We start from the raw sequence: 24,905 nt of genomic DNA, 5'->3' as shown, positions 1-24,905 counted from the left end.
AACTCGGTACAGTCCAGCGATCCTCAAGGAGGATTCATTTTTGACGTTCCCATATCCCAGGGCTTAATATTTACGAGAACAAGAAAGTTTAGCCGGATCACCTCAACCCAGAACGGTGGCGAGCCTTGCGACAACGGCGAACCGTGATTCGAGATAACCGCAGTTAAGTTTGGTATCTGCGGTTAAGCATAATCGCATTTAAACTGCCCGTGTGACCGCAGGTCAACCAACAGGCGGCTGCCGCTGCAATGCTGACAGAGCAAGATGGTCATCTGCACGTGCCATATCTGTCAGACAGATGGCAAGTATGATCATCGTCAGCTAGACTCGACGTCATTGACAAATTGCAGCGGCAAGTTCAGGGTGCGATCATTATGCGGGGAATAAAATATGAATTTGGTCAACAAAATTCGGGGGTGCGATCATTATACGAGTAAATACGGTAAATATGCTGTTCACAAGCTTAAAACACTCAATTTAAAAACGTGAGAAACGCAAAGAATAAGACGTCAATAAATCTGAAACACCGTCTACATGGAGCTTGGATTGACATTGGAGTCTTGGAACTGGGCTACAACGGACACTCCAGTAGGGAGTACCAGATTTATTTACTCCACCTGGGGTTCTTTAATGTAACCTGACATCACAAGGCACATGGGAGTTTTTGTATTTTGCTTTCGTCGAAATGTGGCCGCCATGGCCGGGATTGAACTTCTAACCTTGGGATCAGCAGCCCAATGCCAAAGCCACTGAGCCATCATGGCGGCTGTTTTCTTCAAAGTTCCCCATTCAAAACAGACCCGTCAAGGCTTACCTTGGCATGCTGTCATGAATATATCACCATTTTGAGCAAATATGCCACAGAATGTTTTGCTTGGGTAGCACAATGTGCCTGCATGAGAGTTTGGCAGCAACCTAATGAAGAAGAATAAAGTGTACAAAGAGTAAATGCAAAATAAAAAATTTAGAAAAAAAAGGGACAGGAGCATTTTACGCCACCATTACTCTAACCTTGGTTACCGTAAGGAATTATTTTGCAAACTCGGACATCATGAAGAAGCCTGACTGCTGTGTATATGTGTTCACCAAAAAATTAACTTTTCCCATGGCCCCCAGTCTATCAATTTTTCAATCATAACTTAAGTCTGCATGGAAGCACAAAGAATTCTTCACAGCTATGCTGACTAGTTAGATTTGTGTACAGGCACAGACAGAATGAAATGGTGCATGGCATGGCATCCCAACTCTGCTCATACATCACCTAAACAAAACAAGTAAGTACTGCATATGTGCAAGAACACATCGTACCTCTTAGTTTCTTTCAGGACAATTGTTAGTGCAGTTAAGAAAGGGAAGTATACAAAATGCAATACACACACTCAATTTTACATCCAACCAAACATCACTGCACATGTAAGTGTACTTGATAGTAACAATGCTGATTTTAACTTTGCTGATGAAATGAATGGATTACCTTTGCGAGCACAATCAAATAAGTAAAAAAAATTTAGTAAAATGAAAAATACAGGGCCAGAAAACTGATTTTGCATTTATTCGCAACTCACCTTTCCAAATGCTCTGTTTCTGAAATGCTCCCAATGCAGTCTTTTTTTTTTTCACAATTCATCCATTTTGATTTGTAATACTTTTGCTCATGAACGGCTGGTTAAATCGCTAATTTGCATGTCACACACACGCATGCACGCACACACACATGGAACAGAAGACAATGAGTCCTCTGCCCAGTCACTTTGACATGCTGAAAATTTGCTAAAAGAGTTTTGAGCAAATGTCAAGAATTTCCATCACAGTTTATGCTTAGAGCTATTCTTTACCATGCAACATTTAGTTGCCATAATTCATTTCTTCATGCAGTATACCAGGCATTAAAGGTGCACTGAAGAGGAATCTGAAATCGTCTTTTTACTGCAGGAACTCGATCTACACGTTCCGAGCATTTTTGGAAACTTTGAATTATTGTCATGTGCGGCTGATTTCCCTGACTTAAATCGGATTAAATGTCCTGACTCCAACCTTTTTTTTTAACTCACCGCTCACCGCAAGAGGAGTCAACAAATTTTTTAGCCAGTCCCGTGGCGGCTTGCCGCTCTGCCATCGGAAGAGTGATACGTAGTAATCGGCGAAAGCAAAGAGTTCACACATATTTTTATTTTATTTACGTGGGCCCAACCTGCAGTTATGTAGTCTCTGAATGGATCTATTTATTCACAGAAACCTAAAAAACAAAATAAAAGTGAAAGTGAAGCTGCCACGTGACTGCCTGAAAGGCACTACACACGTTGGTTGACTCCTCCTACTGTCAGCGGTAAGTTCAAAAAAAGGCGGGAGCCGGGACGTTTAATTCGATTTAAATTAGAGAAATCGGCTGCACAGGAGAATAATTAAAAGTTTTCAAGAATGCTCCGAACGCGCAGATCGAGTTCCCGTGGTAAAAAGACGAGTTCAGATTCCTCTTTAGTGCACCTTTCAACAAGAGAGATGCAGAGAAACAATGAAACCTCATTAATTTGGAATTCCAGGGGGCTGGAAAACCGTCCGAATTACCCAGAGATTAGATTATTAGATGGCCCCCAAAACGCTGCCAAAAACGCTTCGTATCACAGTAAGTTTACTAAATGAAAATCTGGGCAATGACCATCTGCTTTTGAGATGAAAACTGCATGCTGGCAATAAGCAGTTCCGTCAAATGCTTTACATGCAGAGACCTTTGCAATAAGGGCTCCCTGGGCGCGGCCATATTATAGTGCACCTCATGCTTGCACGGTGGAAGTGGCAGCAGAACTGATATCTGACACTCTTGATATTGAGAGGAGGCGTTTCGACAACTCCCTCGCCTGATGCAAAGGTCTACACACAGGATCCTGTCCGCACTAACCAGTGTAAGTCCAGCTAAATTCGAATAACAAGTACTCAGCACCACAGACTTACATTTGGCAGTACAAACTATTGGGATTTCCAAATTATCAAGGTTTTATTGTATTAGAGAGTAAACCCATGATGCATCTGTCGTTTCACCCTTCAGTCCTATTCTACTATCTGCATCCAAAGAACATCTCCGATACTTTTGTGGCATGAGCACAGGCCTTTCTTCAATTGGTCTCACTCCACTATCTGTATTCAGTGTGCGTGCCAACCTTTAGAGCTGTTGGTAAATATGCTAATATGCTTGAACAAGTCATAACAATGCATAACTTACCTAGAACTCATCCTGCACCTGTCTCCCCTTGTGAAGATACCACGAAAAGGCATTCCACATTCTCTCTGAAAAAAGGAAAAGAAAAAAAAATGAACAAGAAAGGATGAGGTCGAACTAACTAGTGCAGCTTAATCAGAACAATCAGCACTGTCACTCATTTCTAGTAAATGAAACTCTAAGAAAAATGAGCCTTTGCATACAATGCACGGAACGCAAGGCATTAAAAACGCAAATTATACACCCTAATGTTGTTGTCTGCCCTTCACTGCACTGCAACCCATGCACAAAAATTTACTCATGTGGTTTAAGAATGACGAGTGTTTTAGCATTACAAAAATTTCACTTTTTCACTTCTAACGTCAGGGGTGGGAGTGCGGTCACCTCCATTTAGGAGCACAGTTTGTATAGCAGGCGAAAATTAATTTTGGAGCCAATTTTAGCACATTCTGTAGCAGGAGCTGATATAATATAAAATAAGGCCGAAATTCAAATTTATATTATATAATTTCTAGCATTAACCAAGGGCAGGTGCTGTAAGTCTATATGTAGTATATGGTGCTAGAGTCTTTTTCTATAAAGATGCTTCTTCACCAAATGCAATAGAACAAAAGCTGGCTGGTACTTGATCAAAAATGAACAGTATGAAACACAGGACAACAGACAAAAGAGGTGGGACATGACAAAAAAACAGGAGTTGACAGTCACAAGTCCGTCCTGGTTCTCTCACCTGATGTCCCATGTTTTGCACTGTTTGCTTTTGACCCAACACGCCTCATGTAAAACGGAAAACTAATGAAACTAATGAGCATAAAGAGGAAGTGCGAGTACTAAATGAATTTCAGTTGCATGCATCAAAGCATTACATTTATTCTCAACCTAGCACCCATTTTTTTTAACGCCTGTTACATCCTTGCAGCAATTCCATCTCTCCAGCATGGATCATTTTTGCTCAGTGACTCTCAAAGTCCCTGAGGACTTTCAGCTTCATAAATCTGGATGGATCAATCATAATTCATGCCTGGACACATGTACTGCCTCAGCTACTTCCTTTTTACTGGCGGCAGAAGATACACGCACAGTCAAAGAGCTTTACATGTGCATTGTCTTCAATGTGCGTGTATAAAAAACTAGACCAAAGAACAAAGCAAAGCAAAAAAAACCAAACAGAGCAAGTGCACTGGCCACATTAGGCCAGGATGGGAGTGACACAAGTACCTCAGTGGCATATTACAAGTGCACGAGACGTCTGTTTTGCTTTAAAAGGAGATGACGAATGTACCGAAGATCTGTAACAGATATGCCGAAAGTGAGGGCAGAAGCTTAAACATATTGTTAAGAGCATGACTCCCGGAAAGGACTGAATATATGGAAGTGAGTGGCCCGGAAAAAAAGACAGTGGCCAAAGTGGAAAGCACAAGGATGGTGGAACTCAAGTGATACACAGTTGAATGCTAGCAAACCTGAAGCTTGCGAAAAGGAAATTGAAAATTGGTTTTTGAGGAAACGAAACGGCACAGTAATTGTCTCACATCTCTGTGGACGTCCGAACCGTGCCATAAGGGAAGGGAGGAAGGTGGGAGTGAAATAAGAACGAGAGAAAGAGGTGCCGTAGTGGAGGTCTCCGGAATAATTTCGAACACCTGGGATCTTCTTTCACTACCGCGCCATAAACTATCATTCACATATGAACGAGTAAAGCGTCCGCGCAAAAAAGCACATTTCAGAGCATCGTAGACGTGCTCTGCCATCTAGTTTCTGTGCTCAACAACTGTTCTTTTGATTGCAGTTTTGGTTTTAGTGTTTTGACATGAGGGGGCACCGTGAAAAATAAAATTCTGAATGGCTGCAGCAGCGTCAGCCGGAGAAAATTGCGTCCGCATCGCCGGGCGCTCCTCGAAATCGAAAGCTGACGCCGAGCACGTCGGCTGGTTTTGGTTTCGTTTTTTGCAACAAAAGCAGCGGTTATGAGTCAGGCAACAGTGTAAAAACTTCGGATTTCGGTTTCGACAGCGAGACTTCGTCTCAGGGGCCTTGAATGTCAGCGCGTACTTGCATGTAAGTTCTGTTTTTGTTCGCTCTGTGTTTTCTGCGGTGCATGCTGTTTGTAATTGATGACAGTGGTTTATTTTTGTGCTTTAGGGTCTTCACAACATATGGCGAAGACAGTTTGCCAAATGCTCAAGGTCGTGTCGCGTTTTTAACCAAGACAACAGCCAGGTGTCCATATCAGCGCATCGGTGCGGAGCGGCACTCTGGGGTTTGCTCGACCTCACGACTTTTTTTTTTTGATGTTCTTCATGGCGGAAGTGATAAGGACCGTGTGCGAAAACACTAATAAGTATGGATGGATGAAGATTTTGGACAGACAAACGTATGCTCGGCGTGATGCTCATTGGAGTCATTGGAGTCATCACATAGATTTGAATTGTTGACGTGCCGCAACTATACCAAAATACAGGAATAACCAATTCTGGCCTTCTGCCATGAAAAATCATTTCCCGAAATTGTTTTTTTTGTTCTGTTTTTTGCATGTAGTGGACCCGGAGGATTCAGTGCTGGCAGCATCTATTGGCAACACTTGGAAAGTGTCCTGACTTTTGAATCCCATAAATAAAACATCCATCCTGATGTTATAGAGCTTGCCTAAATTGCCAAATTTGATCAGATGGCTTTCAGGGAGCAGCTCATTCAACAAATCTTCGGGTATGATGAGGTAAAAGAAGTCCACACCCTCAATCCTCCCACAGATTCCATCATCACCAACCCAAAAAAAATGGAGAAAAAAAAACTGAAAGCTCAGCTATCACAGAACAAAACAAGAACCAAGATCAAACTTCATGTGAAGCACCTGTCAGTCTACTTCTGCTTCACATCTTCACCCCTGATTGCTTTTCACAGTGGCACCACAGTCATGACCCCTGACTTTACCGGCCATGGAAAGTGCAATAATTTTTCCTCATAGCTGAAACTGGGAAGAATGACAGCTATAGACATGTGCAACAGTTTGTATATTCCAGTTTTCCTCTAGTCAAGTCCTGGCTTAGTGCAGCCGGTAATTTCTGTTTTTGCTATATATTTTTTTCGTGTTTTTGTCATTATGCACAAATAAATGTTCACATACTTCTCACACATGACTCTGCTGTTTGTTTCATTCAGAAGTGTAACTAATAAGCTACAATTTCATGCATCGCAATATGCGCTGGGTTTGTTACTTCTTGCAAAAGAAAATTTTCTTTCAATACACTCCAAATCGTCCATTTTCCACAGTAGCGAAAGAGTTAACGTGCACTGACATCGCACAGCACACGGGTGCCTTTTGCGCTGCTGCGGCTGGGTTGGAATTCGGATGGATGGATGGAAAACTTTATACTCCGGCTCAGTAGCCAACCGCCCTAACCACTGAGCCACCGCGGCAGGTTAGGGAAAAGGCAATGAGTCTGAAATGGGTAGCTGAAAAAAAAATTAACAACACAAAAGAAGGCAGCAATGAGGGCAGGTGTCATGTGCATGATTGCTTTGTCCCTGTGCGCTAAGAGCTGCAGCTTTATCCCTCAAACATGCATGTGTGTGCATGCGGACAAAGTGGAGAGGTGGACAGCAGGAGAGGCGAAACACCTGCTGCTGCAGGAAAGCACGCTGCCCCAGGAAGAGGTGTCACCCAATATGGCCATGGTCTGCAGTGGCGATGCAGGTGCCTGTGCAATGGCATCTGGGTTCCAGGAACCGACTAAGGCCTGTTGCCTTCTTGGTACAAGGAAGAATTTCAAAAAGGAGCGAAGAACGATAGCAACCAAGAGTCAGATGGGAAAGGAGGACCTCAAAAGGGGGAATCGGGGAGGTTCCACAGAAGAGATGGAGCTGAGATAAGAAGAGAACGGAGTAGGGTTCCATCTAGAGAGGCTGCACCCTGATGGAGAAGTTGCAACCACCACTGTACATAGTGCATAATAAATTTTCTAATTTGCAATTAAGTAAATCGTCCAGTTTAATCAAGAGAAAAGAGGAGAGAAATCGGAAGAGAAAAGAACCTGATTTGACTGCAGGCAAGCTCCATATGTTTGTTTTCTGTAATGTTGGCTGCAGTATAACTGCATTGTTGAGGAAAATGTGCATATGTGGACACTACATAATGGAATCAGATTCCATCAATGACCACTGTCACCCTTTTCGTCAAAAAATGTGAACAAACGAACAAGTCATACCCTTCGCATCAGGCAGTGCATCCCACTGCTTAGTGCTGGATGTGACTCCTGTAGGCAGTAGGCAGTTTAAGCATAACACTAGCATAACTTCCCCATAAAGATCCTATTTGTAGCAGTACGCAGCAGGTTCAATACAACTGTGCAGCCTGGCACTGGCACAAGTGCTTTAACAAGGTAAACAATTGGGCTGGTTTGTGCATGATCTATTTGGTGAAAACGCTTACATAGGACTGAGCAGAAGTAGGGACATGACATGATGCAGCACAAGCAATTCAACACTCCTACTACAGAAATGTACAGGTGTGACCAAAATAATATGGAGCACTCTCTGATGTTTGAACTTTTCTTGCATGTTCCAAAAAGAAATATAAAGGTTTCTTGGGGTTAAACGTGAGTGCACCAGCAGAACTGCTAGCATATACAGGGTGTTTCACGTAACTTGAACCAAGGATTTTAAAAAAGCGGCAAACCGCAGCCCGCTGAAACCAACGCTATATTGTTCGCCATCATGTGGCACTCCTCAGAATATTTTTTTTTACTGCGCTTAATTAGTTAATTAACTAAGATGAATTTGGCAAATTTTCAAATATTTATTTTAGTGCCAGGACAGTTACGTTAGGTTGTAGAGCAGGTTTAGAAACAACCGATCCAGTTTATTGTAGCATTGTATCTCCTACGGGGTCCTTTTTTCCGGCATCTAAAGAAAGCCCGCGAAATATGAAAAACTACCACGTGACTGCGCTCGTGCGCTATCATATTGCAGCGCTCTCAACGGCGCTTCGAGTAAACGGAGCGTGCCCGCTGACTGTGGCGAAGTGAACGGCCACCGCGCCGCTGCGGAAAGTGCTGACGCACTGTCAAGCCGCTACTGTCAGCGCGCACGCTCCGTTTACTCGAAGCGCCGTTGAGAGCGCTGCAATATGATAGCGCATGAGCGCAGTCACGTGGTAGTTTTTAATATTTCGCGGGCTTTCTTTAATGCCGGAAAAAAGGACCCCGTAGGAGATACAATGCTACAATAAACTGGATCGGTTGTTTCTAAACCTGCTCTACAACATAACGTAACTGTCCTGGCACTAAAATAAATATTTGAAAATTTTCCGAATTCATCTTAGTTAATTAACTAATTAAGCGCAATAAAAAAATATTCTGAGGAGCGCCACATGATGGCGAACAATATAGCGTTGGTTTCAGCGGGCTGCGGTTTGCCACTTTTTTTAAATCCTTGGTTCAAGCTATGTGAAACACCCTGTATGTGCATCACGTACCTATGAATTTTTGCTAGAAAAGGCATATGAAGTTCACTGAACTTTCCGATGCGTCATCCAGCCTCCAGCACAGTGCACGGAGCGAGACTTTGACATGTGCACCTGTCCCCGGTCGAAGGGTTACCGAATGCACCACAGACGCACGATGGAGACTTGGTGGCTGCTCTATTGCTGCTGGCGGCACCGTCGCCAGAATGCTCGTTCTGTTTCCGTCTTGCCTCCCCCCCACAGATACTTTCTAGCGCGCAGCTTTCTACAGTGCAGTGTTTGAACGCCTGCAGTTGTCGTGTTTGTGGCCAGTGGATTTTTTTTTTAACCTTCTCACGTCCCTGCGGATTACTGTGAGAATGCAGGTGTACGGTGGATGATCGGTACGCGATGCGACGCCGATGCGTCTATGAGCGTCGGATATTCAGAAGAGGCCCATAGTTAAGCTGTAGTTGCCACTGGACGCTGGACCCCTCAGCGACAGCTTTCCTTTTTTTTTAATAAGGAACCTTCAGTGATTGTTCCCGTGGCATATGTACGTCCCGTATGCACGTGCGCAGAGAGGGGAAGAGGAAGGCAGAGGTTCGGAACGCAGCGAGTTCAGTGCTGTTTGTATGCGTGCTCGGAACCTTTCCTTTCCCAAGTATTTGATTAGCTCACATCCTTTCCCCAGTTTTTGACTGGCTGACGGAAACTTTATTGTCCTTTCCCTAAGCATCGATTGGTGAGAAGTGTCGCCTGTTTTATTATTGATTGCTGTCTCCGCCAAGGGCGGAGACTTAGAAGGCTTAAAACGGAACGCTCTCGGTTAAGTGGGGCTGATTTCTTGTAATCGACGGTTCAGTCATGTTGTAAATACTTTTCTCCTCGCTTGTTTCTTCTTGTTTATTCATGTGTTAATAAATAGTTAACCTTCTGGTCCCGCCATCTAGTAATGTGATTGTTTGCGAGTCCGAACCATCAATCCATCAAGAAATCTGATTTCATCATCATCAAATGTTTCCTCACATCTCCACATGAAGGGGAAACTCAACTAGGCATGAGAGGAGTTTGATCGTCAAAGCGCGCTCTGTATTAATACGCCCGTGAGTGTACATCTTAATTTAATATCAAAATCACACCTATGTGCCCCTATTCAAGAAAAAAAAAAAACTTTATATGAATAGGATAAACTATGCTCACCTCTTGAAGTAGTGCAGCCATCGAGGTGCCCTGCTTCGGCTTTCCCCGGTTGGTGCTGCCGGACTGCTGGTTGACAATCTCATACAGATCATTATTCTGTAAAGCCAAACCTAGTTTTTAGTATGGTATCTGGGGTTTAATGCCAAAGCTGCACACGAGCTATGAGAGAAGTTATAGTAGGACTCTGAATTATTTCAGACCATCTTTTAAAGTACACTCTTAACGTGCACTGACATTGAACGGCACACAAGTGTTTTTGGATTTTGCCGCCACGAGTATGCAGCCACCACTGCGGGGATTTCATCCTGTGTCCATGGGCTCAACAAGTGAATGTTATAGCCACTAAGCCATTGCTGCAAGTAAAAAAAAAAAAAAATTTCCAAAAAGTTTTTCATTTTATCATAAAGTTCAATCTTACCTTAAGCATTAAATATTTATTGGTTTATTGGGGTTAACCGTCCCAAAGCGACTCAGGCAGTGCTGCCAACCTTAGGGACTTTTCCCAGATCTAGGGACTTTTCCCTAGACCTAGGGAATTTGGACGACATTTAGGGGAAAAGAGATTTTTTGTATCATCTAGGGAAATTTCATTCGCTCGGAGAATTATTTTTTTTTCTCCCTCAAATTGTGAAGACAGTACAAGGTTTTCATTGTTTTTTTCTCTACAACTGACGGAGGCCCACACAACACTGCCGCGCACTCGAGTAAAGCCTGTTTCACATGCAGATGAAAACGTTTTGTTGCTGCAGCGCAAAAGCTGTTTACAGATGTTCCAACAAATTACAAATTTTTCGCAGCACTGCGCTGCTCAATTTTCAGTCGCTTGCATGCATGTGAACCAGCCTTTGCACGGACGTAGTCGGACGTGTATGGTTCCTGAAGCGGCCAGTGGCATCCGCTGATGTGATCTGGCGCGCCACCGTCTTCCCTCAACACGCGCGCCCCTTCCTCACGCTGTATTTGGAGCTCGCTGCACGATGTGAAATTCCTATTTAGTAAGCATATCAGCATGTTTGTTTTGATAACTAGGAAAGAACAAGGGCGCCATTTTTTTTATAAAGGAGCGCCATGTTGGAAATCTAAGCTAGTCTAACTAAGGGAACAATTCCCAGTTCACTCGCCACGGTGGCTCAGTGGTTATGGCACTTGGCTGCTGACCCGAAAGACGAGGCTTCGATCCTGGCCTCGGCAGTGAATTTCGATGGAGGCGAAATTCTACAGGCCCGTGTACTGTGCAATGTGAGTGCATGTTAAAAAACCACAGGTGGTCGAAATTTCCGGAGCCCTTCACTATTTCATCCCTCATAGCCTGGGTCGCTTTGGGACGTTAGACCCTCCAAAATCATAAATCATAATTTCCAGTCCCACCACGACGAACAAAGTGAGTTGAGGTCACAAGAGGCATACATAAGCCAATCACTGCTTCATTATTTTAATTGACTCAAACTGTTACGTCAGCCACCCTCTAGAGCAATCGCAGCAAATGAACAAGCAGCTTTTATATCGCAGTTTCCGTACACTCCTCAAGCGACCTCCAGGCATTTTGTACATGGTATCCTTCGGTTGAAGTCTAAACCGACACAACATGAAGGGAAAAAAATTCAGTTAATTCCACATGCCTATGCATGTTTACTAATATTTTGCTGAAAAAAAAAGACATATACGATATAGAGCCTTTAATTTGTAATTTCCAAAGAGCGCTAAAGTTTATCTTTTTGCTTCATTTAGAACTTCATTTTGCATCCTTCATTTCAAATTTACAGCCAATTTGCTTATCAACGTCTGGTAATAGGGTAGCTGCATGATAAAAGTTGCTACTGAACTACGCATAAATATACAATTTTGAAATATACAACTGAACACTATTTTTCATGTCTAGGGAAATCTAGGGAATTTTCGGTTGCAAATTGGGGGAGAAGCGGACCTGGAGGTTGGCAGCACTGGACTCAGGCTATAAGGGACGCCACAGTAAAGGGCTCCGAAATTTTCGACCACCTGGGGTTCTTTACTGACATCGCACAGCACACGGGCTTCTAGAATTTTGCCTCCATCGAAATTCGACCGCCACGGCCAGGATTGAACCTGCGCCTTTCGGGTTAGCAGCCGAGCGCCATAACCACTGAGCCACCGCGGCGGACAAGCATCAAATATTAACAGTATGGAAACCATAAGATTTCACAAGCAATGTGACAGCTGCCTTGATGCATGCTGTCCAAGACCTCGTGTGAAGATTGGTGACTTGAAGCAGATAGGCTGACAAGCATTAAAAGATAAATATGGGCAACAAGCAATGCGCCTGAAACTTCACACACGCATACCTACATACGAGTAGCTGGCCAAGTAGCATGCTTACCAGTATCCTGGAGTTGTCAGGTGGCGGAACAGCTGAAACAAGTCGAAAATAACATCTCCTTGACATCAGACCTCGACCCATGTCGAGTGTATCTGTTGGCATAAATTTAACATGCATTAACTGCTATTCTTAAAAAGGCTTCCAAAAAAGCAATAGGGCAGCCTTGTCAGCGAAACGCAATAATTCAGACAAGAGCACACTCCTGAAAGTACGACACAAATACAGTCAACGACCAATTTTTCGGACTCCAGGGACCGCGAAAAATAAAAAATCGGGATGTCCGGAAAATCAAATTTCACCAAAAAAAATCCCCAACTTATTGCCAATATGCCATAGGAGGGGGGGTCAGTTGTGTTGCACACATACTGAAGCTCCTCATGACTAAATTTCGCCGCGCGCCATGCGCACAGACGACGGGCGGCGACCGCTTTCACGCGCTCGGCCTGGCTGTGCTGCCCTCGGCATGCCGCCGATGAACGCAAAGGTTGGGACAAAGTCTAGACGGGAAAGCGAACAGGCCGCTGCGGGAACTGCGCTGCGCCCGCAGTACGATGGGCCCGGAACGAGGACGCGAAAATGGCGGAACAATGAGAACCAAGAAATGGCCGAAGCAAGCGCTCCGTCGGCGTTGGCCTTCGTCATTAGGCCTAGCAACTAGAGCCAAAGTCGGCATCGCATCCGGCGATGTGCACTCTGCGGTGGCTTGCGTATAATGAGGCGTCTTGCCTGTCATCGAAACACCAGTTGTTTACGGTTTTACGGTAGAAATTGCCGCGGGTACGCTGACCGCGCTTTGAAATGCACCATCATTTCCTTCCGCGCTCGACGTCTCCGTGAAGCCATACACCTCCCACGCGCTTCTTTGCTACCTCTTCCCGCATTCGGGACGAAAGACTCGGCACAGATGAGTTCAGCGAACTCCGACTACTGCTCAAGGTCGTGCGGCGGAAGACGTTCAAGAACAGTTTTCGATCTCTCCTGCAATCTGAACAATGAGGTTCGACTGTGCACGTTATATGGTGGCTTCGGTATTGTCGGCGAGTGCGAACGAAGTCCAAAAAATCGAGCAGTCAGTTGCCGCGCGTCTAAAATTTCAGACACTTTTATACATCGGCTCAATGGGCCATGTCGCGGTGCCACGAAAAAGAATAATAATACATGGCTTACAAAATAAGGCGTTCGAATTCTTGGTCTTCGACATGGCGACGCAAATTATCCGTTAGGCCTAATTTTCACGCTGCACTCACTTTATGCTAACCTAGCATTTTTCAGTATCATGTATGCTAATTAATTGAATGACTAACACAACACTTGATCCACACGTTATCTACCAGTTATAATGACAATGGTTTTAAAGCATGAAAATTTGTTTACCCCAAAGATCTGCCCTCCGCACAAAATAGTTCCAAATGCGGTGCATCATCATTTAGAGGCCTACTCTTCAGCTACAAGCATATAACTGGGCCACTGGCTTTTGTTCACAAGGCGTCATCCGCAAGGGGCGCTGGCGCCCTGCGCAGCAAGGAGCTTTAGCGCGGGCTTTAGCACGGTGCCACGATGCGCGCGCGCCCTCTTTAGCGCGGCTTGCGCCACATTGGTGGACGCGGGCGCGGCCGCCGCAGCCATCAACAGCATTTAACTCACTGGTGATCTGTAAAATGTGAGTGTATTTCACGTCTCGTCGCAGATAATTTCTGTCCCACCCGTAACACCGTGCGACTGAGTGGATACGTCGTGAACTGCGCGAAACAGAAAAGAGCGGGAACGCCGACTTAAACAGCAGCTGCTAACACTGGGCCGCGGTCCGCGGCGTACTGTATTACTCCGCTGGACAATCGCAACAGTAAGCGAAATGAGCTTTTTAATGTTTGACTTTATCAAACAATCCAGGTGTAAAAATTATAGAGCTCATAATCTTTTTCTTCTGGTAAACTTCTTATTTACATGACAAGAAACGTTTAACCAGGGGACTACTTTTTCGTCGTGGAGGAATTTTGTGCGCGGAGGCTGAATGTAGGCGGAGCTTCACTGCAGACGTAAATGCATACCTGTTGAGAAAATGGCCTCCGTCATCATTTTGTTTAAAACAGGGCAGTTTTATGGATTATCCACGTAATCATTATCATCCATTCATCTAAGCCGACGAAAAGAGAGCGGCCAAAAAGGAAAGCGCTTTTTATACTCTTCTAGGACGGAAAAAGTCGTTATTATGGCTATTTTCACTGATGATGTTATAAGATAGCAGACAAAGACAAAATAAACGTATTAAATAGCACGCACGAAACGGCAGACGGTGATGATGATCATAGCAGACGAACAGGGCAACCGAGCGCCATCAACATCCAAAAAGCTAATTAGCGCGCGCTGCGCCATTTGTGCAGGTCTGTAGTTAGTCGGTCTCGCACGATTGAGTGCTCGTTCGCCTGGAGGGCGTAAGGTGACGATACCGGTATCATTACCATAGAGATGTCATTACTGCGAAAGCTCGCAGTTTTGGTTCGCCGTCGCCACATACGATGAACATTTCCGATTACTCTTGACCGAATCAGGCAAGTACTCTACCCAAGCGTTATATAAAACAAAACTGACCGCCAAATGCCACCTTTGTGCAAATTTTGAGCCCTAACAAGCGGGCGGTTAGGCCGAGGGATTTTTTTTTTTTCAATATTCTATGATTGATGCAACTGTCGTATGTATTATCACGATTGAAAGAAACGCGAACAGAGCGGAGCCTAGGCGCTCCGCTGCTCGCACTTTTTTTTTATTCACGCTTTTACTTCAGTGATAGCAAAAAGATGCTAGAGTTGTCCGCGATGCATTCTAGGACGACTCTAACGTCTTTTTCTTACCAAACAGGTAAATGCGCCATCAAAAGAAACTCGAACAGCGGAGCGCGTAGGCGCCGCGTTCGCGTTTCTTTCCATCGTGATAGTGCATCCTTGCGTGCAGCAGATCGGTTACATCAAGGCATTGAAGAATTCTGCTGCAAGCTTCATGCACAATAAGGGTTCCACAAAGAAAAGTAGACGCTGACGCATTTAACAACGTGCAAAGACGTTACGGATCACAAACAATTCTGGTCGGGTACCTCACGGCGTACCGAGACAATGCGCGAGCTGGCGTGAAACGGCCGCCAAGACGTCGCGCTTGCCGCGACGACGCTCGTGGCGTCTGGTAGCGCGGCCTCAGTGACACTAACTGGTAGGATGAAATTGGAGGCCATTTCATTTGTGCTAACACTATAGAGAGCCACAATACGCTGAGACACTATATTTCAGCATAAAAACATGCATCGTGTCAGTTACTTAGCAAAGCATAAACACATTATTTGACCACATTAAGCAAACATTACTGCATGGCTAAGGGAGTGTTCTCAATCTTTCCACAGCAGAAATAAATTCAAGTGAAAACGTGGAACTTTACCAGCTCCAGTTGCTACAGAATATTTTGACGATACATGCATGGATATCACTATTGTGTGGGTCCACCCAATGTAATGCATTGTTCTATGATATCATGACCATCCACTAGTACTCTACCACTCCCTTCCCTCCCCTTTCACTCCTGCACTGATGTGATTGGCTGAAGTTACTTTGGAGTAGCTTTTGAAGCAGCCAAAAATATGTTCTGGCGCAAAAAAGGTGAGCGTTTGGCCCAGATAATACCTTATTTCCTGGTGTATAAGTCGAATTTTTTTTAAAGATTTTTTTTGTCAGTTCGACTTAAATACAGCAAAAAAACGACATGCAACTACATGCCATCTTTTGCCGTTCCTAGTAATTATGCTTAGAAAATCTACGAGTAAAAGAAAAAAAAGAACAGAGTTATTACAGTTCTGGAGCAGTACAACCCGCTTTTGCGGGGACTGAACTACACCTGTGCAGTGGCAGGTGTGCGCTCCTCAGGACCATCTGCACAGTGTGTAGATTGCTCACCGCGGATTCGGTTCACAGTGGTGGAATGCAGGTCACGCTCTGCTAAAAATGTCATTTTTAAATTTTATCCTATGGCTAGAATCCCATAATCTCGCAACAACAGGATTGAATCTGAGAGCCACAAGAAGTGCACGCCGCACCCAGTCCAGTCATGTTCTCGGAAGTTTCGATTTCAGTGTCATGGCTTCGCGCGTGCAGTTCCTTCTTACTCAGCATGAAGCCACCTGCGAGGCGAAGAAGCTACGCTGCAAAACTGAAGTTGCATGCCGTTGAATCTGTGCTGGAAAATGGGAACTGAGTAGCAGGGAGATAGTTCCGACCTGAGTGAAAAAAATTATCCGGGACTACCCGCCTCTTTTTGATAGGGCAACAAAGCGAGCCCCAAAATTGATGCCCACTGAGAACTTCACGGTAGAGTGCCATTCCTCCACTTTCACCCAGCAAGGACGTGAAAGTCAACACCGATGTCGTTTGTGAATTGGTCTCCTAGATTTGGCTGCACTTTCCGTGCGAGTACAGGCGGCGCTGCACTCGCACCCTCGATTTGCCAGTGTAGCTTGCACCACCTGCACTTTGGCACTCGATTTGACGTAGTGCTGCACGAGTTACCCTGCACTTTTGCACTAGCCTTCCGGCGAGCTCTCTTCTCGTGCAAGTAGTGCAAAGTGCTTGGCGCGCTCCGTAGCAGATGGCTCTGTGGTCATGCTTGTTTTAGTGAGCGGCGTTGAGACTATGGTTGAGATGGCTGCATACCCGTGCTAGCCGCGACATCTGCACTGTGCTCTTTCTAAACAGCTGAAAAGACAGTGTGCACATGTGCGTTTGTATGTGCATGCCTGTGTACGTGCATAAGAGACTGGCTGGCATGGCGCACTGCATATGGGTCTCATCTTTCTGTCCAGCCTTGCATACTGCTTTACACCTTCTCTCTTTTGAGTGCAAATATTATTATTACTCGCAGCACGACAGAGCACTGGCATAAGAGGCAGATGGTGAGATGTTTTCAATACGTGGGTGATCGCAACGTTTGTGATGACTCGCTACAACATCAGTATATCTCCACTTACACCAGCGATCGACTGGCCTTGAGGTCGCCGTTCACCTGTCAGTTAGTGTCTGAAAGTCACTCTACCATCACCATCCGCCGACAGTGAACGCGAGTTGTTGAGTTCAAATATAGTCCGAGTTATCAGGCAACTCTTTCCTTCTGTAAATGTGGCAGTCACTTTTCGAGAGAACGGCAACAGCCTGAATCACGTGCATGAACTGTCAAAGGTCATCTCGAACGGAAGTCTGAGTAACCTCAATTCAGAGTTTGTTGCCTCTTCAAAGTACCTGCTGAATCAGTGACGGTCGATCGGCCTGCGCCACTTTGCACAATGCAACGGAAAGAATGGTGTCAAATTCTTCAGCACTTTTGGAATTAAAAATTTCATAGCTGCTCCAGGAGATGCGCCACATCGAACAGAGGCATAGTGTTCAATACAGCTAACACATACAATCCCACGCATATGTCAAACCACGCGACAAATACCAACACGCGGCTGCATCAGATGAACGTTTCTGAACTTTTGCACTCAATTTGGTCGCTGCACCGAGAGCACTAGTGTCCGGCTATACTCGCACCGCAAAAACTGGCACTGTACTGACATGGCACTTTTGTGAACTAGTGCAGAATGTGCAGCCAAATCGAGGAGACCTAATGTTTGTGCCATGCGCATTTGCGGCGTGCCCTCAACACCACTGGATGATCAGAGTAAGTCCCTGTGTGCTGCAGGCCTATTGTGCTTCTCCGTTTTCATTACACAGGGTGACAACGTGCTCGGCCAGCATGGTGCCTGCCCACATACATACACTAAGGACTGATTGAAGGATTCTCGGAAAATTGCGTTTTCGACTAGTGCTGCCCAAGCAGAGGTAGGATAACACGCGGCACCTGAGAATTTTGTTCGTAAGGAAGTACAGTTTTGGCGCAAGCTTGGTGCAGATTACTCGTAACTTGTTGTAATGTAGCAGCATGTAGCAGCTTTGCCTTTTGGCACAGTTTGGCTTGGCACAAATAACACAGCAATCACATCACTGCCCCCATGTGGAGTAGCAGGCCAGGGTCGCGTTGCCGCTGGCCGACCTCTCCACCTCTCCTCTCATTAAACTTTATTTTCTCTTTCTCTCCTTAACCATTGTCACCCTTGTAAAACTGTCTTGTCAAATGGTCCACCTGACCACTGACAACTTGACTCCAAGACAAGAAAAGCAAATAGCCACTAACCTGAATGCAGCAAGCACAATTAATCCACTCTTGCTATTTAATGCTGGACTTTCATTTACATGTAATCTAACGAGGGTACTGTCACCACCACATAAGTTGTAGCAGGCAAACTATAAAAAAAAAACGGAGAAAACCCTCACCAGCTTTACAACCTTAATAGCCAAGTTCCAGGTAAAAACTCCTCTTACATCACATACCCTATGTTAAGAGTTTCACCAAAAATTGTAATGTGCACCTTTTCAGAAAACCGTGAGCCAGTTTTCCCGCTAAGGTCGAGTATCATGAGTGGTATTTGAGAAATAAATAAAAAAAAGGGTAATCTCCCACAAGAATTTTTTTTAATGTAAAAAATTGTAACAGTCATATGTTTAAAACTCATTTCTCTTCACTATGGTCTTCCTCATGCTCATTTTTTTTTTCTTTTCAAGAGCTGTGCACACGCCTAAGCCCTATACCTCTGCATCTAACGTGCGTCTCAACTCAAGGGGGCTGCAGGACTCTGCTTCTCACTGTGCTCACGTGTTCATGCACGGTGCTCAACTGTCCCTCTCCCAGCTAACTGCATGCAGAACAAGGCCGGGCTTCTGACGACCGTCCGCAGCAGCACTCCAGGTGAAAGAGCTATGAAGGACCTTGGACTTTGTGACCACGTTCGTCACATTACATCAACATCCAAAATTTCAGCAACAATCAATGCACATGCTAGACTGAGGCAAAGTGAATGAGTGTTCAAGTCGACACGTGAGGTTCCTCCAGTGTGCAGAGGTGAAATATTTGATAAATTAGATCCCAATTTCGTGCTTAGAACTGTTACGTCTGTGTAACTGCAATGCTTATAACATACTTCAGGGGCACTTACAAGGTATACGGGTTAAGAACCAACTGCAGAATGTGAACTGTGCAAGAGAAATTACACATAAATGGTTGCGACTGGTGCTTACACAATGTTGTGAAATGTCTGTCAGTCCTAATATGGCATTAAGAATCCTTATTTCTTGTCCACAGCAGCAGAAATGTAGATATAAGTTTAGATGAAAAATACAGAAAAAAAAGTAATCAAGATTATAGATCAAACCTCTTCACCGATGAGGCATATGCAGAAAAAATGAAGTTAAATGAGGTGATCAATACCTGACAGCAGAAGCCTCACAAAAACTTCCATAACCCTTACCATACTTTGGCTGGATGCCATAATTTATATCAGACAAAAAAAAAACTGCATGCCTTTTGGGAATAACTAGCTCTGTGAACTGCAGACAAGCAAATAAAGGCAAAATATTAAAAATATGGTAACGAAGCATCTTGCTCATTATGCTCATTAAAAATGCTAAAACAAAGCAAAAAGAAAAACTGTAAACACTGCTGAGCAACATCACAATAAACTTTTAGTTTACTTCAAAGGTCACCCTCACGATATGTTACTTCAGACTGTTTTCCAACAAAACAAACAAATGAATTTTCCTAGTGAAACAAGAATACTAGGGCTGCCTTTTAATTCTTACAATGAAGCCGAGGGAAACTGAGCAATGTCATCAATTTGCACTCCTTTGCCCACCAACCAAATAGAACAGCTAAATGAAAGAAGTAAGGCGAAGAAAGTAATGCCTACACAGTCCGTTCAGCTGCAGTTCATCATCCGAATCGTCTTGATAAAACACCTCCAGGGCACTGCTGAACAGCCGCGCCCGATTTGCTTCAATGCTGCAAGCAAAATTTGCAATCAAGGTTAGAGAGATGTCAGGAAAATGCTGCATGTGGCTTATCCCCATTTCCCTGAACACAAATAAGTACATAAGCTGAGAACAAGGCAAATACCCCAGCAAACACTCAGCCTCCAACAACATTTGTGCTAGACTGCTATACAGTTTTCGAGCAAAACAACATGTGCAAATAAATTGCTGCTAATATTCTCCACTGCAAAAAAGTCATTATATGAGCTTTATACCTCTTGATTACAATGCTCAATCAGTAATCTAGCACTAGTCAACAATGATCCATTTGAGCTTTCCTTTGGGCATCTAATAAAAGCTGGAAGAAATGCACACTGCCTGTCTGGGGCAACACTCTGGTCTTCTTTAAAATTCAATATCAATAAGTTTTAGCCATAATTACACGCCATAATTACAAGGGCATTGTCTGACAAAAGGTGGAAGAAATGCACATTGCCAGCCTTCTTTGCTTTGAAATTGACTGTCAATAAATTGTACCTATAATTACATGCTCAAGCATAAATATTGAAATAGGTACAAAAAATGCTTAGTGTTAATTAAGTCCTAGAGGGTGTCTTTTACTATATAAAGATAAAAATGCATTACAGCCTGGTGATAAAATAAAAAATTTCACATTCACTTTTCCAACTGAAATGTGATGCCATGCTGATTACATCTATAGCTGCCAGCTGTACTCAGGCACAAAGGAAGGAAAACAGAATTCAGAATATCACTGAACTTTGCACAGCCTTGTTAGTGTAGCAATAAAAGGAGTTTTCAATATGCTCCCATTGCCAGCTCCTTGCTTCAGAGAAAGAACAACATGTTCACAAGTGCATCGTTAAAAAGAAGGGACGTAGATCATGTTCGTGTTGCACTTAACATACTTGGTTCAGTGCCCAAAACCATTCACCTCACTCAGTACCACAGGCTTCTGCACCCGCTTGTTTCAGGATGGCCACGTACACCTGGGAAAAACTTGGTCTGACAGCAAACAAAACATCACCATAATGTCCTACCTTTTTAATTCAATGTGAAGTGCTATGCTCATAAGGAATTACGACAACTTTGCCTCTTTCCCACACACCAAAAGACAAGTTGACGTGAGTCCTTATGTCCATAGCACTTTACATTGAACAAAAAAGATAGGAGGACGCTAAGGTGTTGACATCTTGTTCTCTGTCTGATCCAAGTTTTCCCAGGTGTGCCTGGCTGTCCAGAAACAAGTAGGTGTATGGCACTGAAAGTAAGATGTGTGGCGTTAGGTAGGTACTCAACCAAACACAATAAGTGCTGTACAAACACACTATATAAAATTATGATGGCTTGTGGCGAAGTGCACCTAGGACAAACTGGTCGCTCTCTTAGAGGGCAACTGTGGTGACCACCCCGAATTGTACTGAAACTTTTAAGATATTTTCTCCACAGTCTTTGAATCTTTTGTGTCAAATTTTGCAGCTGTATAGCGTTTAGTTGCAGCGCAAATTAATTTTAAAACTTCCCACTTCGTGGCCTCAAGAGGAGCAACTTCTGTGAACACATTGCATGTGTGACGTCAAGAGTTTGCACACTCGTCGTTATTTGCCCAGTGTTTGTTGAAGGACAAAATTTCCAGCTTGTTTCTGGTCATTTCAGACAAATAATGATCCAAGCTGTTGCTTAGTCTCCAGTTTAACCAATCAACATGCACACAACAAGTTTCGAGACAGTATCCACGACGTCATAGATTGCTGTGTGGCCTCGTTTTGGTTTCTTGGTTTTTGCTGTTTTAAAATACTTCCATTTGGTATTTTGAAATTTTTTATTTTTATTTTTTCGCACTGGTGAGAGGGGAATTTATGTGATTAACAACTAAAAATGTTAAAAAAAAACACAACCTCGGAGTTACCCTTTAACATAAGGCTCAGAAAGCGTTTAATAACACTTTGAATAATAACCAAAATGCCCACCTGGCTGACCAATGCCTTTGCTGCCCCTTGAACATGGGCGAAGTGCCGCACACCTAAATTCCATTACAGAACTGTTTTATTCACCCACGAGAATCAATTCATAAGACTACCATATTGCTAACTTGAGTAATATATTTCAATAGCTCGTCGAGAGCGTGACGAACTATTTCAATAGTTTGTCACGCTCTCTGTGGCTGAAACTGTGTCCCTTGACACCACTTAACACAATGCTGCCTGTCTTCATTTTCATTTGTGTCATTTTTATTGGCTTTTCTTCTTCTACTTTCTGATGCGTGGATCTTTCATGTGGCGGCACTGATGTTTGTTTTCTTTGACTTCCTCTGCCTGTATTATATTGCTTGGTTTTTAAAATTGGTTTTTGAGGAAAGGAAATGGCGCAGTAATTGTCTCACATCTCGGTGGACATCCGAACTGCACTGTAAGGGATGGGAGGAAGGTGGGAGTGAAAGAAGAAAACGAGAAAGAGGTGCTGTAGTGGAGGGCTCTGGAATAATTTCGACCATCTGGGGATCTTTAATGTGTACTGACATCAAACTTTCCAACTTGCCATCATCAAACAGTCCAATAAGCATTCAGGTGCGAGTAGGATTGTGCACTTTGTTGTTGCCTCGTCTGCGCTCCTTAATATATATGCACACCAATTACACATGCATATGAGATGAGGCAGAACTCAGTTCAACTAACACTGGTTATAATCATGACATGCAACTGAAGCAAAAGGTGCTCCAATGACAGTTCACAGTTCTTGCTCCTCTTCACTAGATTGGTGCCACCATGCTGCAGTTCTGATGCATGTATTCCACTTGACTCTGCCACTTTGAAAGAAAACTTTGGCTACCCACACAATATGTGGACACTGGGACAGGATTAACAAATTTTGGCATGGGGCAGGTTCAACAGTGCTACTTTAACAAGTGGAGACGATTCTTATTCAGGCGCTTTACATAGAACAATGAGACGTATGAAGAGCTTACAACCCTGTCCTACATGCGGCTATGTCAAACTCGCTTGAGCAGGTCCTTATCCTGAGGAAGATGTGCATGACATCACACAGCAGTCCATGAAGTAAAGGAGTTAAAAGAGTTTGTAGCAAAAGGAGTTCATCGATCTCCCTTTAAGGCTAAAGGGAGCACTTTCGCTCACAATAAAAATGCATTACAGTCGGCTACAACTCAAGAACGAAGTGGCAGATGCCCCTCAAAGAAGGCCCTCCAGTCAATGGCGTCACCAAGTTTCAAGATGCTGCGGGTGATCCGATTAAGCCATGGTTAGTCACCATTCATCTGCCACCCTCGCGAGTTCACGCTAGCAGGTCAAAAGGAATCAGTCAAGGGGGAGAATCGGTCAATGCCATTGGCTGGAGGGGTTCCTTTGATGGGCATATGTAGCTTCATTTTTGAATTGTAACCGACAATAATAGTGAATGGTTTCAACAATTTTAAAACTTGACCTTCAGCAACAACATTAGGCATTTTCATTGCAATAAACCAAGTTCTCTGCCTGTTTGTGAAAATATTTGTGTGCACAAATGGCATACACACTCTACCGAGGTGCATATCGCATACATCATAACAATCTGCTGCACCACTGTTGTTACCGTTTTGTGTCCACCTCTGCACAAACATATTGCCTCCATTCTTGAATGCATCAGATAAGCTGCCGTGTGCATTTGTGGCCTCTTCAGCCTTCAGTGTTTTTCACTGCATCACTACTTGTGTGTGAACATGTATGTACACGTGCCATGCTTACGATGAACACTCCCACAGCACGCCTTGGCTACACCATGGCACATGAAGAAAGGTGCCTCCAAACCAAGTATTTCATGCAATGAGCATGTAGCCACACAATGATCAGGTGGTGGCTGGAGGAAGGGAAGGACACTTCCAAGCCTGCGACGAATGTGATCGCAAAAGTGCCTTAGTTAGGACGCAACTAACGTTTTCAAATACAGCTTTTTTCCGCGCACTGTGGAGACTCGGAACTTTTTGCATGGCAACATTCGTGCATTATCAAGAAATTGATAATGCACGAATGTTGCAAAATCAGAAATGATTTTGCGTCGGTGATTGAGTCGTAGCATTGCATGGTGTTGTATTCAGCGTTTATATTTGTAATCCTTGTCATGTACCCTTTTATGCGTGGAATTGTTCCACATTTTATGTACCCACTCCTGCTATAGCCTAGAATGGGGCTGCAGTATTTTCAAATAAAATAAATAAAAATTAGAGGTGCGAAGACTGCAGTAGACTGTCTCACAGGATACCATCTGGCCAGAAAACATAAGTTCATAGGTCACTGACCAGTAACGTAAAAACTGATATCTCAAAGTGCTACCACTCTCTTGTTAACAACCTTCCTTTCTTAAGAGCAAGGGAGCCACAGCACTCCCAAAACATCTTACACAACTGGTCAGTGATCTATCTTCAGCTAGGTGCGGAGAATGTTAACTTTTTGCTCAATAAATTGCTGGCATTTGCCTTGATTTGTCGCTCAACTCATGAACACGAACTCTGACCATGAAAAAGATGCAGCTCATCAGCTTTGCATTACCATTCACCTGTTCAAGGTAGGTTTTCAGATATCTTTTTCTTCCGTTCTGCGCGGGCGAAAGCTGCGCGAAAGTATGTTGCTGCAATTTGATGGCTTTTATATATTATTTGAGCAAACCTTAAATAACTAGCGTCTAATGGGCCCTCGGTGGAATCCGTGAAAAGCACATAACAATCCGCGCGACATCACACTCCCTGCTCTCGAAATGGATGCAGCTCACGGCCCCGCGTTCATTTCGTTCAGGGAATTAGGTTTGAGGTAG

At 44.0% G+C, this 24,905-nt stretch overlaps 2 protein-coding genes across 13 annotated transcripts in view; one reads left to right on the top strand and one right to left on the bottom strand.

Annotated features, from left to right (window-relative positions):
- Window positions 1-24,905, bottom strand: part of LOC149350505 (DDB1- and CUL4-associated factor 11) — a 52,981-nt gene that overhangs the window by 27,129 nt on the left and 947 nt on the right. For 2 of the 7 annotated variants that reach the window (XM_089579549.1, XM_089579548.1), the window contains exons 2-6: window positions 20,024-20,115; window positions 12,211-12,302; window positions 9,858-9,953; window positions 3,218-3,282; window positions 815-915 (exon numbers count right to left, since the gene is read on the bottom strand). In XM_089579549.1, coding sequence (XP_089435675.1) covers window positions 815-915; window positions 3,218-3,282; window positions 9,858-9,953; window positions 12,211-12,302; window positions 20,024-20,115 — 446 coding nt within the window. The other 5 variants (XM_089579550.1, XM_089579551.1, XM_089579553.1 and 2 more) reach the window with 5 other exon arrangements.
- Window positions 13,799-24,905, top strand: part of LOC149350500 (mRNA (2'-O-methyladenosine-N(6)-)-methyltransferase-like) — a 106,727-nt gene continuing 95,620 nt past the window's right edge. The window contains exons 1-2 of one of the 6 annotated variants that reach the window (XM_089579543.1): window positions 13,799-13,870; window positions 18,843-19,026. The gene's annotated coding sequence lies outside the window, so the exon portion shown is untranslated. Of the gene's footprint in view, window positions 13,871-14,268; window positions 14,760-16,845; window positions 19,027-23,324; window positions 23,361-24,905 lie in introns of those variants that run through there. The other 5 variants (XM_089579539.1, XM_089579542.1, XM_089579541.1 and 2 more) reach the window with 5 other exon arrangements.

The sequence above is a fragment of the Amblyomma mixtum genome, chromosome 3 (genome assembly GCF_055824585.1).
Source record: "Amblyomma mixtum isolate Tamu chromosome 3, ASM5582458v1, whole genome shotgun sequence".
In the NCBI taxonomy this organism is placed as follows: domain Eukaryota; kingdom Metazoa; phylum Arthropoda; class Arachnida; order Ixodida; family Ixodidae; genus Amblyomma; species Amblyomma mixtum.
The sequence above is the reverse complement of the archived record's forward strand: the minus strand, read 5'-3'. Positions and strand labels throughout refer to the sequence as shown.